Consider the following 11,731-nt stretch of genomic DNA (forward strand, 5'->3'; position numbering starts at 1 on the left):
AAATTGTCCTCAACATTCAACTCAAGCTACAAATGTAGCTCACAATGCTGCCATGAAATGTCTGAATTTGCATCTGTTTTTTGTTGTTGTTGTTGTTGTTGTTGTTTTATCCACTGAAAACTCAATGGACTGAAAAGTCAAAACTTTCTGAATGTCATTTTAATCCACAGGCAGATAAATTCCTTTAATCCTAAATGATGAGTTTCTAAAGGCTAGAGGTTAAACAGGGAATAGAGTCCCTATGATGTGTGTGTGTGTGTGTGTGTGTGTGTGTGTGTGTGTGTGTGTGTGTGTGTGTGTGTGTGTGTGTGTTTGGTTTTTTTTTTGTTTTTGTTATTGTTGTTGTTTTAGTATTTTGACAGTGACACAATTTTCATAATTTTGCCTCTGCACACCAGTACAGTGGATCTGAAATGAAGCAATCAAGATGTAACCAGTAACCATTTAGGAATTACAGCCATTTTCACAGGCTCAAAAGTAATTAGAAAACTAACATAATAAATATTAGGATTATTTTTAATACTTGGATGCAAATTCTTTTGCAGTCAATGGCTACCTGAAGTCTAGAAACCATGGACATAAAAAATGCGAAGTTTCTTCAGATGAAATGCTTTGCCAGGCCTTTACTCCAGCTGCCTTCAGTTGCTGCTTTTGGGTCTTTCTGCCTTCAGTTTTGTCAAAAGTGAAAAGCATGCTCATTTGGGTTGAGGTCATCAGACATTTAAGAACATTTAATTTCTTTGCATGAAGAAGTCTTTGGGTGGCTTTCAGGGTATGTTTTGTGTCATTATCCATCTGTACTGTGAAGCGCTGTCCTATCAGTTTGGCAGCATTTGACTGAATCTGAGCAGACAGTATAGCTCATTATGCTTCAGAATTCATCCTGCTACTTCTATCAGTAGTTCCATCATCAAAAAACACCAGTGACCCAGTCAATACATGCCCATGCCATAAAACTGCTCCAGCATGCTTGACAGATGATGTGGGATGCTTTGGATAGGCAAAGTCTAAACTGTCCTAACTATTTTAGATTTCAACAAAAAAAAAAAAGAAACGTACTCTCACATTCGACTGCTTTTATTTTCCAGCATATTTCTTAACATCTGTAAATATTTGTATTAACATAAAATGATTCAATAACTGGTGTATATATATATATATATATATATATATATATATATATATATATATATATATATATATATATATATATATATATATTATATAACATGTCCAGTTTATATCTCAGCTATTTAACTGAGTATATATACAGTACTACTATATATAGGGGCTGTACATTTATGGTGCCGTCATTAGCATCCGTTTCAGCAGCCTCCACTTGTCCTGCAGTGCTTCTTTAAAGCTGTCTGTCATGAGGAAGTAAAACACTGGGTTGACGGCACTGTGAGCAAATGCAACAGGCCGGGTAACTAGGAAACTCGAATTGATGTAATCCATGATACACTGTGACAAATTTAATTCAGGAAGCCGTGATGTGAGACGCACAATCCTCATTATATGGATGGGTGTGTAGAGCACTAGAAACATGATTGCTGAAGCCCTCACGATTCTTACTGGCCTTTGAAAAGATCTCCCACGCATCTCCTCTCTTTTTGTGAGTACAGAAACCATACGTTGTGATGAAAGAAACAAACCCACAAGTGGTAGCACATATCCAGATATGGTGAGCAGTACGGTGTAGATCAGAATAACTCTAGGCTCTCCCAGGCTCCCAAAATCACGACACACTGTCCAGCCATTTTGCTCCAAGTCCTGGACAATGAATATGATGAGGGGAGCGATTTGAATTGTTACCCATATCCAGTTCAGTATGGTGATGCACCATGCGGCCTTGAGAGTCAACAAGATGTGTTCTCGCTGTGGGTGACACAACAGCAAGAACCGGTCCACACTTACCCACATCATGAAAAGGATGCTGGAGTACATGTTCACATTGAGAATGTAGCGATTAATCATGCATAGTGAAGAATTAAATTTCTTCAAGTTGTGAGCGTAGTTATAGGACAGCTCAGGTAAAGTGCACACAAAGATGAGGTCAGACACAGACAGGTTAAACAGGTACACGTTTGTGGACTTCCAAGCAGGGAGGCAAAATATATAGCCTAGGACCACCACCAGGTTTCCGATGAAGCCAAAGATAAATTCCAGACCATACACTGGCGAGACGTAATATCTCTCTAATAGTGGTGTGATGAAACCGGAACAGTTCTCCTGCAGCCATAAAGATTATTGTACATATAATTAGTGCACATAAATGGCTTTATTTTCATGGCAATGTAAATATAATTTAATGGTGGTGTGTTTTCGCCCTTGAGCTCTGTTGCTATTTTTGTGGTCATAAACTAATGCATTACACTAATGCGTACTGTTTTATCTAACATAATCTGCATTTAAATATAGATAGGCTATGTACATCATCCAAATACTAAATAAATACAACACACTTGATTATTATAACTGTTAGTTGTGGCTACTAAATGGCAATTCATTTCATAATGTCATTACAAAAACCTCTGCACAACACACATTGGGATATTAAAGAAAACATAAGGAGCTGATTTGTTCGGCCACACTTAAGTATTCACTGAAACCCAACCCCTGTTTACATTTGTGTCATAAGACCTGCGCCAATGCTCACGAAAATGCAACCTTGTTATCGTGTGTGTGCCATGGCCATGAAAATAGAGCCTGAATTCTCTGTGGTATGAAGCTGTACACTGAGATTATACCTATGCAAGAGTTAACTTCACACAGGGGATGTCTCATCACAATAATGAGATTTATTTAAAGCATGCAAAATTTCTTTGCATAAAGCTTATTGGCCTTTAGCCTGTTATATTTATTTATAAGAAAAGGTTTAAATGACCAGGTTTATACTGAACAATTACTATATTTACTTCTCCTCATTTTACATTACAGACTGTACAGGTATAAATGTTCTGAATACTTGTGAAAATGTGATATTTTAGTTTTTATATATAATAAATGTGCCACACCTCTTTGGGGTTTTTAATTCCTTTTTGCAAATTTCTGATTAAAAAAATAAAGACAAATCCAGAGTATGTATAATTACTTGAAAGACTGAATAAACAGAAATAAATTGCTTGAAAGACTGAATAAACAGAAATAAATTGCTTGTAAGACTGAATAAACAGATTTGCTTACATTTCATTTGCAACTACTTACATATATTGTAAATAATCTGACACATAAAACATAATATGCCTATGGCTATACTTTTCCCTCTCGTTGAACCCTTAAAGGTTCAATGTTGAACCCTACAGCAGAATGTTTCACTATCAGATAGGGCTTCAAGGAGAACCCTTCAAGAAGGGTAAGTATTGCAAATACATTCATAACCAACCAATGTTGAGGATAGATTTATATAAAAATCAAAATAATGCATTAGGTAATAAACATAATATTTATGGATAATTCATACCTGGCTTAAATTTTAAAGAAAAAACTAAATCTCTTATGGGTTAATAGTAAGGCGCTTGTGCTTAAACACAGTTTGCATATTTCTTCCTAAATATTATATTATTTAATGAGGGAAAAAATAGTAACCTTAAATATAATAAACTTATGCGTAACTTTATGAATAATGAGTAGTGGTACTCATTAATATTTTTTATATATATATATTTATATATATATATATATATATATATATATATAGATAGATAGATAGATAGATAGATAGATAGATAGATAGATAGATAGATGGATGGATAGATTGATTATCTAATACATATTCACTTTCTCAAAGTATGTATATTTGAAGCTTTCTTACCATTGCGCTGTTTGGTCTGTTGGCTTTAGGAGTGTGAAGTCAGCTTTTCAAGGTTTCTTATTCCAGAAATCACTGCACCACCCATTTGTAGCACATCATCATTAAGCATAAAGTGTACACTGTATTTATTTGGTATTTTTCTAACCAGAGATCTGATGTAATGAAACAGTGATGCAATCTGATGCAATAATCACTTTGTTGCTTTTCTTCTTTCTTTCTCTGCCTCTATGTCTGTCTTTCACTCCTGTGATCTTTGTAGAGGTACAAATGGAGGGGTGATAAGTTTTGTTAACTCAACATTGCTGACTCAGATTGATGAAAGTGTCTTGTACAGTGTGGATTGCTTCAAGCTGTATTATTGTTGCTTGATCATGGTGGTAAAACAGTGCAAACAGAAACACTTGAAGTGAACTGAAAACTAGTTTAATGTCTCAAATGTCACACAAAACCTTGATAGTAGCTTATACCAGTTTAATTTTTTTTATCTCAAATTTTTTCTATTTTTACTAAGAGTGGAACAATACTAAAACCAACATTCCTGAAATATAACATTGTTTTGTGTGCATTGCTTAGTTGCTTTGAAGAACATGAAAAATAATCAGGTTTTGGAGTTTTTTTAAATGTATGCTTCTTCCCACAGTGCATCCTGCTGGCAATACTTCCCCAAGTAAATGGAACACGTCGGGCCTGGCAATCTTTTTCAATTGCTCCAATGTCCAGTTCAGATGCCTGTGTATTCATTGTAAAGGCTTTCAACAGTGGGTTAGCATGGGCACTCTGACCAGTGTAGAGTAACCATCATTAAATTTTCCTCTGTGACTTGTGCCACTGTAGCCCTTCCATTGGTTTGGACCAGATGAGATTGTTGCCCTCACACATCACTGAGTCTTTTGTGTCCAAAACCCTGCCACCGGTTCATAGTTTATTCCTCCTCAGACCACTGTTGGTAAGTACTCACACAAGTCTTGCCATTTCATTGCTCAAACACAGTGATCTCTTATTCAGGTCTTCACACCTTCCCTTTTCTCCTGCATCCAACAGATGGATTAAAAAAATCTGTTGGCTTACTGTTAAATATTTCCCATACCTTGATAATCAATGTTATTCGCTCACTAGTGTATATCTGTACATCTATATATCACTGCCTATTTCACCTATATGTGAAAAAAGTAATTGTCCCTAAATTTAATAACAGGTTGAGCCAGATTTAGCAGCACTGACTGCAACCAAATGCTTTCGATAACCGGAGACTAGGCTTTCACATTGCTGTGGAGGAATTTTGGCCCACTTTACTATACAGAATTGCTTCAATTCAGCCGCATTAGTGGGAGTTTGAGCATGAAGTTCCAGGTATTACAACTGCCACAGTATCTCATTGGGGTTCAAATCAGTACTTTGTCTAGGCCATTCCAAAACATTAATTTTGTTTCTTTTGAGCCATTCATAGGTGGACTTGCTCATGTTCTTGGAATGATTGTCTTGCTGTATAGCTCAAATGCATTTGCGCTTCAAATCATGGATTGATAACCAGACATGCTCTTCCATGATTTCTTTGAGAAGCAGCAAAGCATCCTCACACCATCACACTACCACCATGGATGTTTGACTGTTGTACAATGTTCCTGCTGTGCAGTGGTCTGTTAGCTTTACGTCACACAGTGGTGCTTAAATGTTTATGAAACCTTTTCTATATTTCTGCGTAAATATGATCTAAAACATAATCAGATTTTCACACAAGCCCTAAAAGAAGATAAACCCAATTAAACAAATGAGACAAAAATATGCTATTATTATCCTTTATTTATTGAGGAAAATTATCCAATATTACATAACTGTGAGTGGCAAAGGTATGTGAAGCTGTGCTTTCAATATCTGTTGTGACCCCCTTGTGCAGCAATAACTGCAACTAAATAGTTAGTAAAACTAAACATTGGCTTGGAGGAATTATAGCCTATTCCTCAGTACAGAACAGCTTCAACTCTGCGATGTTGCTGGGTTTCCTCACATGAACTGCTTGCTTTAAGTCCTTCCACAACATTTCTATTGGATTAAGGTCAGGACATTGACATTCTTTAAATATTCTTTGGTAGAACAACTTGTGTGCTTAGGGTCATTGTTTTACTGCATGACCCACTTTCTCTTGAGATTCAGATCATGGACATTTTCCTTTAGAATTTGCTGGTACAATTCAGAATCCATTGTTCCATCAATGATGGCAAGTCGCCCTGTTCCAGATGCAGCAAAACAGGCCCAAACCATGATAATACCACCACATCATGTTTCACAGATGGGATAAGGTTCTTATGCTGGAATGAAGTGTTTTCTTTTCTATAAACATAACACTTATCATTTAAACCAAAAATTTCTTTTTGGTCTCAACCGTCCACAAAGTATTTTTAAAATTGCCTCATGGCTTGTCCATCTTCAACAAACTGCAGATGGGCAGCAATGTTCTTTCTCCTTGCAACCTTGCAACTCCATGCACATCACTGTAAATTTAGGTGTGCAACAATTATTGGCACCCTTTTCAATACTTATATATACTTAATAACAGCTCTGAGTCTTCTCATGTAATGTCTGATGAGGTTGGAGAATAGATGGCTGAGACCATACCTCCATACAGAATCTCTCAAGATCCTTCAAATTTCACGGTCCATGCTGGGTTTCAAGTCAAGGGACTGGGATGGGTTTCAAGTCAGGGGACTGGGATGGCCATGACAGGACCTTGATTTTCTGGTCAGTAAACCATTTTTGTGTTGATTATGATGTATGTTTTGGATCATTTTCCTGCTGGAATATCCAACCATGGCCCATTTTAATGGCAGAGGCAGTCAGGTTTTCTTTTAATATCTGTTGATATTTTATAGAGTCCATGACACCATGTATCCTAACAAAATGTCCAGTTCCTCTGTCAAAAAAACAGCTGCAAAACATTAAAGAGCCACCATCATATTTATGGTGAGGTACTTTTCCATATGCCTACCTCTCTGTGTGTGCAAAAACCACCTCTGGTGTTTATTGCCAAAAAGCTTTATTTTGGTTTCATCTGACCATAGAACCCGATCCTATTTGAGGTTCCAGTAGTGTCTGGCAAACTGAAGATGACTGACTTTGTTTTTGGATGAGAGTATAGGCTTTTTCCTTGAAACCTTTCCAAACAACTTGTGGTGATGTAGATGACCTCGAATTATAGTTTTGGAGACTATCTGACCCCAAGACGCAACTTCTGCAATTCTCCAGCTTTGATCCTTGGAGATTTTTTGGCCAGTGGAAGAGTGTGTTGAGACAATATAGACCCACATCCTCTTCCAGGTTGATTCATAACATTTCCAGTTGACTGAAACTTCTTAATTATTGTCCTGATGGTGGAAATGGGCATTTTCAATTCTTATAGCCACTTCCCATTTTATGAATCTCAACAACCTTTTGCCGCACATCACAGCAATATGCCTTAATAGAGAGAGAGAGAAAGCAGTGGGTCTAAAACAGAACCTAAGTACGCTTAAAGAAATCGTCTGGATTACGCATGTAACCCTGTTCCCTGAGAAGGGAAATAGATGGTGCGTGAGTTCCACGCTGTGGGAAGCAAAGTTGAGTTCCCTTTTGAAAGGGAACACCATTTATGTCTACAAAATGATAATGATAAGTCAAATAAGTCCTGAGCCAGGAGAGGGCCATTCCATTAACTCCAACAACATTTTTAATCTATCAAGGAGAATAGTATGACCAATGGAGTCAAAAGTTGCACTAAGGTCAAGCAATACAAGCAAAGATACACAACTCTGAACAGAGGCCAGTAGTAGGTAATTTACCACTTTAACCAGGGCTGTCTCTCCGCTATGGTGAGGCCTACATCCTGAGATTTCAAAGTTTTGAAATCCTTACTGAGGTATGTGGCTGAAAGTTTATGAACCCTTTAGAATTTTCTATATATCTGCATAAATATGACCTAAAACATCATCAGATTTTCACACAAGTCCTAAACATAGACAAAGATAATCAAATTAAACAAATGAGACAAAGATATTATACTTGGTCATTTATTTATTGAGGAAAATTATCCAATATTACATATCTGTCAGTGGCAAAAGTAGGTGAATCTTTGCGTTCAGTACCTGGTGTGGCCCACTTGTACAGCAATAACTGCTCAAGTGCTTCTTCTTTTTTATGACAGCTGCTGAATTAGATTTTTTCTCTCTCTCTCTCTCATTACTGTTTTTGTGGTTTCCCATTTAGTGCAGGCAGATATTTCTGGTGTACTTTTCATTTCTGAAAAAGGATTACTATACTTGGAATTAGCTCCTTTATCCCCCAAGCATCTCCTGATGGCAGAGCAATGGCATGCATGTCTGCCATTGCTCCCTACAACTAGGCCTCGGGTTAGATGTTACTACCCAACACTTCTCCTTTCTCCTCTCTCAGAGCCAATAACTGCTTTTCTCTGTCTCTTCAGCCAGCCACATTTTATCTCTACATTAGTGATCTGATATTATAGGCATTTCTTCTGTTTTTGTGTATATCTCATGCTAAATTGTATCATAAATTAAAACAAAATCTAAGATAAAATGAAGGCAACCTTATTAAACACAAAATACAGTTTTTAAATTATAACGTTATTTATTGAAGCAAAAAAGCTATCCAATACCAATGCTCTGTGGGCTGATGAGTTGAAAGTGGAACTGTTTGGAAGACAGGGGTCCTGTTACATCTGGCATAAATACAGAAATCCACATAAGGAACGTACCTACACTCATACCTACATACCTACACTCAAGCATGGTGGTGGAAGTGTAATGGTGTGGGAATGCTTTGCTGCTGCAGGGCCTGGGCAACTTGCAATATTTTAGGGAAACATGAATTTTGCTCTCTAACAGAAAATCCTAAAGGAGAATGTTTGGTCTTCCGTCCGTAAGTTGAAACTCAAGATTAACTGTATCAACAGCTCAACAGGTCAACAGCAAAACGATGATCCAAAGCATAGGAGTAAATCCTTATCCTAGAATTAAGTGAAAGACTGATCTCCAGTTATCGGAAGCGTTTCGTTGTAGTTATTGCTGCTAAAGGTGTCACAACCAGATTTTGAGTTTAAGAGGGCAATTGGTTTCTAACATGATAACTTTTTTTGCTTCAATCAAAAAAATTGATAAAAACTGTATTGTGTGTTTACTCAGGTTGCCTTGTTTTATGTTGCATTTTGTTTGAATATCTAAAACTTTTAAGTAGGAGATATACACAAAAACAAAAGAAAGATGGCACATGGACGCACAGTCTGATCATCTTGCCCAGATTGTCCAATCTCTAGCACAGATGCAGGAGCAACAGCATCAGGCTTCCATGTGTCTGTAGGAGCAGTAGGAGATCCTCACAACAATTGTGATGGCAGGGGTTTGTGAAGCCCACTCAAGTTCTTCCACTCCAACCGTGACAAACCATGTCTTCCTACTCTTCTTCTCCCATGAGCCCCTCCTTAAGATTCTCTCTGGCCAGGATGACACCCCATGATACCCCAGGATGATGTCAAGGCATACCTGGAGAAGTTTGAGGGTACTGCCTCATCATATAGCCAAGGACAGTGTAGAGGATGCACATTCAAGCCCACCTGATGAGCCTGGCAATCTGTAGCCTGCTGAAGAGACAGCTGGATTACACAGCTCCAGAACATCAGATTGGGTCCAGTGCCACCTACCTGACTCCTTGACTGATGCCATCCAACTGGCAGAGGATCACATGTCCATGTGCACAGAAACATAGACACGACATGTCCTACTGCCTATTTATAAAAATCTGGACAGTTTTGATGTGGTGCTGGAAAAGAGGACACTCAACAAACTCACAGCCATTCTGGACAATGAACAGCATCCCCTCCATGACATACCAGTTAAACAGTGAAGCTCCTTTAGTAGAAGACTCATTCAGCTCCGCTGTAGAAAGGAGCAGTACAGGAGGTTGTTTGTACCAACTGCAATAACACTGCACAACAGCTCATCACTGTGCTTGGACACTATTTGCACTGAGCCAATCTTAGGATAGGCTCACTGGATGATAGTCGAACTACCACCATCCATTATCCATATCCAAATGTACATGTACTGCCACAATAGTAAAATTGCCACCATCCATTATCCATATCCATATGTACAGTATCTCACAAAAGTGAGTACACACCTCACATTTTTGTAAATATTTGATTATATCTTTTCATGTGACAACACTGAAGAAATGACACTTTGCTACAATGTAAAGTAGTGAGTGTACAGCTTGTATAACAGTGTAAATTTGCTGTCCCCTCAAAATAACTCAACACACAGCCATTAATGTCTAAACCGCTGGCAACAGAAGTGAGTACACCCCTAAGTGAAAATGTCCAAATTGGGCCCAATTAGCCATTTTCCCTTCCCGGTGTCATGTGACTTGTTAGTGTTACAAGGTCTCAGGTGTGAATGGGGAGCAGGTGTGTTAAATTTGATGTCATCGTTCTCACACTCCCTCATACTGGTCACTGGAAGTTCAACATGGCACCACATGGCAAAGAACTCTCTGAGGATCTGATAAAAAGAATTGTTGCTCTACATAAAGATGGCCTAGGCTATAAGAAGATTGCCAAGGCCCTGATACTAAGCTGCAGCACGGTGGCCAAGACCATACAGCGGTTTAACAGGACAGGTTCCACTCAGAACAGGCCTCGCCATGGTCGTGCTCAGCGTCATATCCAGAGGTTGTCTTTGGGAAATAGATGTATGAGTGCTGCCAGCATTGCTGCAGAGGTTGAAGGGGTGGGGGGGTCAGCCTGTCAGTTCTCAGACCATACGCCGCACACTGCATCAAATTGGTCTGCATGGCTGTCGTCCCAGAAGGAAGCCTCTTCTAAAGATGATGCACAAGAAAGCCTGCAAACAGTTTGCTGAAGACAAGCAGACTAAGGACATGGATTACTGGAACCATATCCTGTGGTCTGATGAGACCAAGATAAACTTATTTGGTTCAGATGGTGTCAAGCATGTGTGGCGGCAACCAGGTGAGGAGTACAAAGACAAGTGACTCTTGCCTACAGTCAAGCATGGTGGTGGGAGTGCTGCCGACACTGGGGAGCTACAGTTCATTGAGGGAACCATGAATGCCAACATGTACTGTGACATACTGAAGCAGAGCATGATCCCCTCCCTTCGGGGACTGGGCCACAGGGCAGTATTCCAGCATGATAACGACCCCAAACACACCTCCAAGTCGACCACTGCCTTGCTAAAGAAGCTGAGGGTGATGGACTAAACCCTACTGGGCATATGTGAGGCATCCTCAAACGGAAGGTGGAGGAGCACAAGGTCTCTAACATCCACCAGCTCTGTGATGTCGTCATGGAGGAGTGGAAGAGGACTCCAGTGGCAACCTGTGAAGCTCTGGTGAACTCCATGCCCAAGAGGGTTAAGGCAGTGCTGGAAAATAATTTTTGCCACACAAAATATTGACACTTTGCGCTCAATTTGGACATTTTCATTTAGGGGTGTACTCACTTTTGTTGTCAGCAGTTTAGACATTAATGGCTGTGTGTTGAGTTATTTTGAGGGGACAGCAAATTTACACTGTTACACAAGCTGTACACTCACTACTTTACATTGTAGCAAAGTGTCATTTCTTCAGTGTTGTCACATTAAAAGATATAATCAAATATTTACAAAAATGTGAGTGGTATACTCACTTTTGTGAGATACTGTATATACTTTACTTCAGTGTTTTTCACATGGTTTACAATGTGGACAGTTTGCACTTTACTGCCACTTTAATTCCACTCAAATCTGCTGCTGTATTTACAATGTCTATATCTATCTATCTATCTATCTATCTATCTATATATATATATATATATATATATATATATATATATATATATATATATATATATCCACCTGCACCAAAGTAAAG

General features: G+C 38.5%; 1 protein-coding gene across 1 annotated transcript; it reads right to left on the reverse strand.

Moving 5' to 3' along the window:
* Positions 1–1,299: 1,299 nt before the first annotated feature.
* On the reverse strand, positions 1,300–9,682 carry LOC128624567 (succinate receptor 1-like). The gene is made up of 3 exons (XM_053652314.1): positions 9,649–9,682; positions 9,414–9,526; positions 1,300–2,232 (listed from the first exon to the last, which is right to left on the reverse strand). Exons 1-3 carry the CDS (start codon positions 9,680–9,682, stop codon positions 1,300–1,302), a joined length of 1,080 nt encoding a protein of 359 aa, XP_053508289.1.
* Positions 9,683–11,731: the final 2,049 nt, after the last annotated feature.

This window comes from Ictalurus furcatus, chromosome 20, assembly GCF_023375685.1.
Source record: "Ictalurus furcatus strain D&B chromosome 20, Billie_1.0, whole genome shotgun sequence".
Taxonomy (NCBI): Eukaryota; Metazoa; Chordata; class Actinopteri; order Siluriformes; family Ictaluridae; genus Ictalurus; species Ictalurus furcatus.

What these genes read in the sequence shown, in the direction of transcription:
- LOC128624567 (XM_053652314.1), bottom strand. Translation starts at nt 9,682, where the DNA reads ATGGAGGGGATGCTGTTCATTGTCCAGAATGGCT. An exon ending in GTTCATTGTCCAGAATGGCT is followed by an intron (nt 9,527 to 9,648) that starts GTGAGTTTGTTG and finishes ATCCTCTGCCAG; the next exon opens with TTGGATGGCATCAGTCAAGG. An exon ending in CAGATTGCCAGGCTCATCAG is followed by an intron (nt 2,233 to 9,413) that starts GTGGGCTTGAAT and finishes TTATGGCTGCAG; the next exon opens with GAGAACTGTTCCGGTTTCAT.